At 46.7% G+C, this 1,570-nt stretch overlaps 1 protein-coding gene across 1 annotated transcript; it reads right to left on the bottom strand.

Moving 5' to 3' along the window:
• Window positions 1-4: 4 nt before the first annotated feature.
• Window positions 5-683, bottom strand: LOC109827303 (the record flags this gene model as incomplete). The annotated part of the gene is made up of 4 exons (XM_020394297.1): window positions 416-683; window positions 278-349; window positions 130-201; window positions 5-49 (listed from the first exon to the last, which is right to left on the bottom strand). Coding segments are annotated over exons 1-4 (457 nt in total), but the record flags the coding sequence as incomplete, so codon positions are not given.
• Window positions 684-1,570: the final 887 nt, after the last annotated feature.

Here is a 1,570-nt window from a genome sequence, read left to right as displayed (position 1 = left end):
AAACTATCAGTCCCAGAAACTGTAGTGGCATCAGGCACAACGGCTGGTCCTATAGTTGCACTTCTTTATTAGTCAAAATAAAAATTTAGACGAATAAGGAGGATTGGGATGATAAGGTCATCTGCATACCTGTAGGTCCATCATCCTCAGGTATCCGGGGAATGCTAGGAGTCATAAGAGTATCAGTCCCGGTGGCTGGTCCTATGATTGCACCCATATATTAGTCAAAAGTCAGATAAATAAAGAGGAGTACGATGTCCCTAAATCGTATGCGCACCTGCAAGTCCGTCACTCCGAGGTAAGCTAGATATGCCGGGAATCGATATTGGGTTAATCCCAATGACTGGCGCTGTAATATTAATCCTTCGTTAGTCAGACAAAAGATCAGGCAAGATGAAGGGAATCAGATATATACCTGTGAATGAATCACTCTCAAAGGGTGGTCCCACGGTTCTTCTGGTGGCCTGCTCAGCCAACATATCGGCTAATAATCCAGCGTCGGGTTTCGAGAAACTTGGTACAGGAGCACACCCATGTTCCTCGAAACCTACATCATGATAGGCTCCATCCTCAACTGGCTCTTCCATCGTGACATCTGCAGGATAACATAAATGTTGGAAGATGAGGAGGAAAGGAAAGCTCAGAAATACCTGCAGCAAAAACAGAAGATTCTCTTTCCCCATGCTTGAGGAGGGTATCATTGGATGTAGATATACCTGAATATGGGACGATGGGCTCAACGCTATTCACCTGCTCAAGATCAATGTTTAGATCGATGCCCAGAGAACCGTCATGAAGGGCGTCGCACATCTGCTGCATGAAGCAGTCCATGTTATCAGATCCAGGAGATACCGAACCCGGTGGAAGTTCGCCCTCTTCAAAGAACCCTGGAGCATAAAACATGGTTACGAATCCCAAAAGGTAAATCACCTTAAAGCAATAAAAATAAATATTACCTTCCCCTCCATCGGCAATGCTTCCTAAATCCACTCCATAAGGACGCTGACCGTCGTGCGGTTTATGAGCGGTCTTCTTCCTTTTCGGGGCGCCAGCCCTCCTAGGACCAACAGGTCGGTCATGCACAGACTTGTCACACGTCTCAACGTGCGTGGGAGCTCGATCGTCAGGCCCTGAGCTCGTATAACGAGGAGCTGGCGATTCATGATCGTCAACTGTCCTACCTAAAGTGACAATGATCATTTCATTAAACGAACAAGATCTGTCGTTTATACCAATTAGAATGGAGAAGGAAAATTAAAGAGCATGACAAACCTGTATCGAGTTCTTCTCTGTCGGTATCTACATCCACATATTCTTCCTCAGAAGTCTCGTCGTCGTCACCCGTAGGAAGGAGCTCTTCATCATCTGTGAGAAGAGATTTGGCATGCCCCTTTCTCTGCTTCTGAGCAAGCTCAGCCCTGCGAGCAGCCATCATAGCAGCTCGGACCGAGTGCTCGAACTGTAACTATGAAAGGCTCCTCACACCTATGGATTCATAGGCGGAAAGGAACCACTTGCAACTGAGGAAAGTGGTCAGCGGCTTACGCCTATATGAAGGAAGAGCAAAATG

The sequence above is a fragment of the Asparagus officinalis genome, unplaced genomic scaffold, assembly GCF_001876935.1.
Source record: "Asparagus officinalis unplaced genomic scaffold, Aspof.V1 AsparagusV1_Un116, whole genome shotgun sequence".
Lineage (NCBI taxonomy): Eukaryota > Viridiplantae > Streptophyta > Magnoliopsida > Asparagales > Asparagaceae > Asparagus > Asparagus officinalis.
This window is presented reverse-complemented; position numbering and strand designations above follow the sequence as displayed.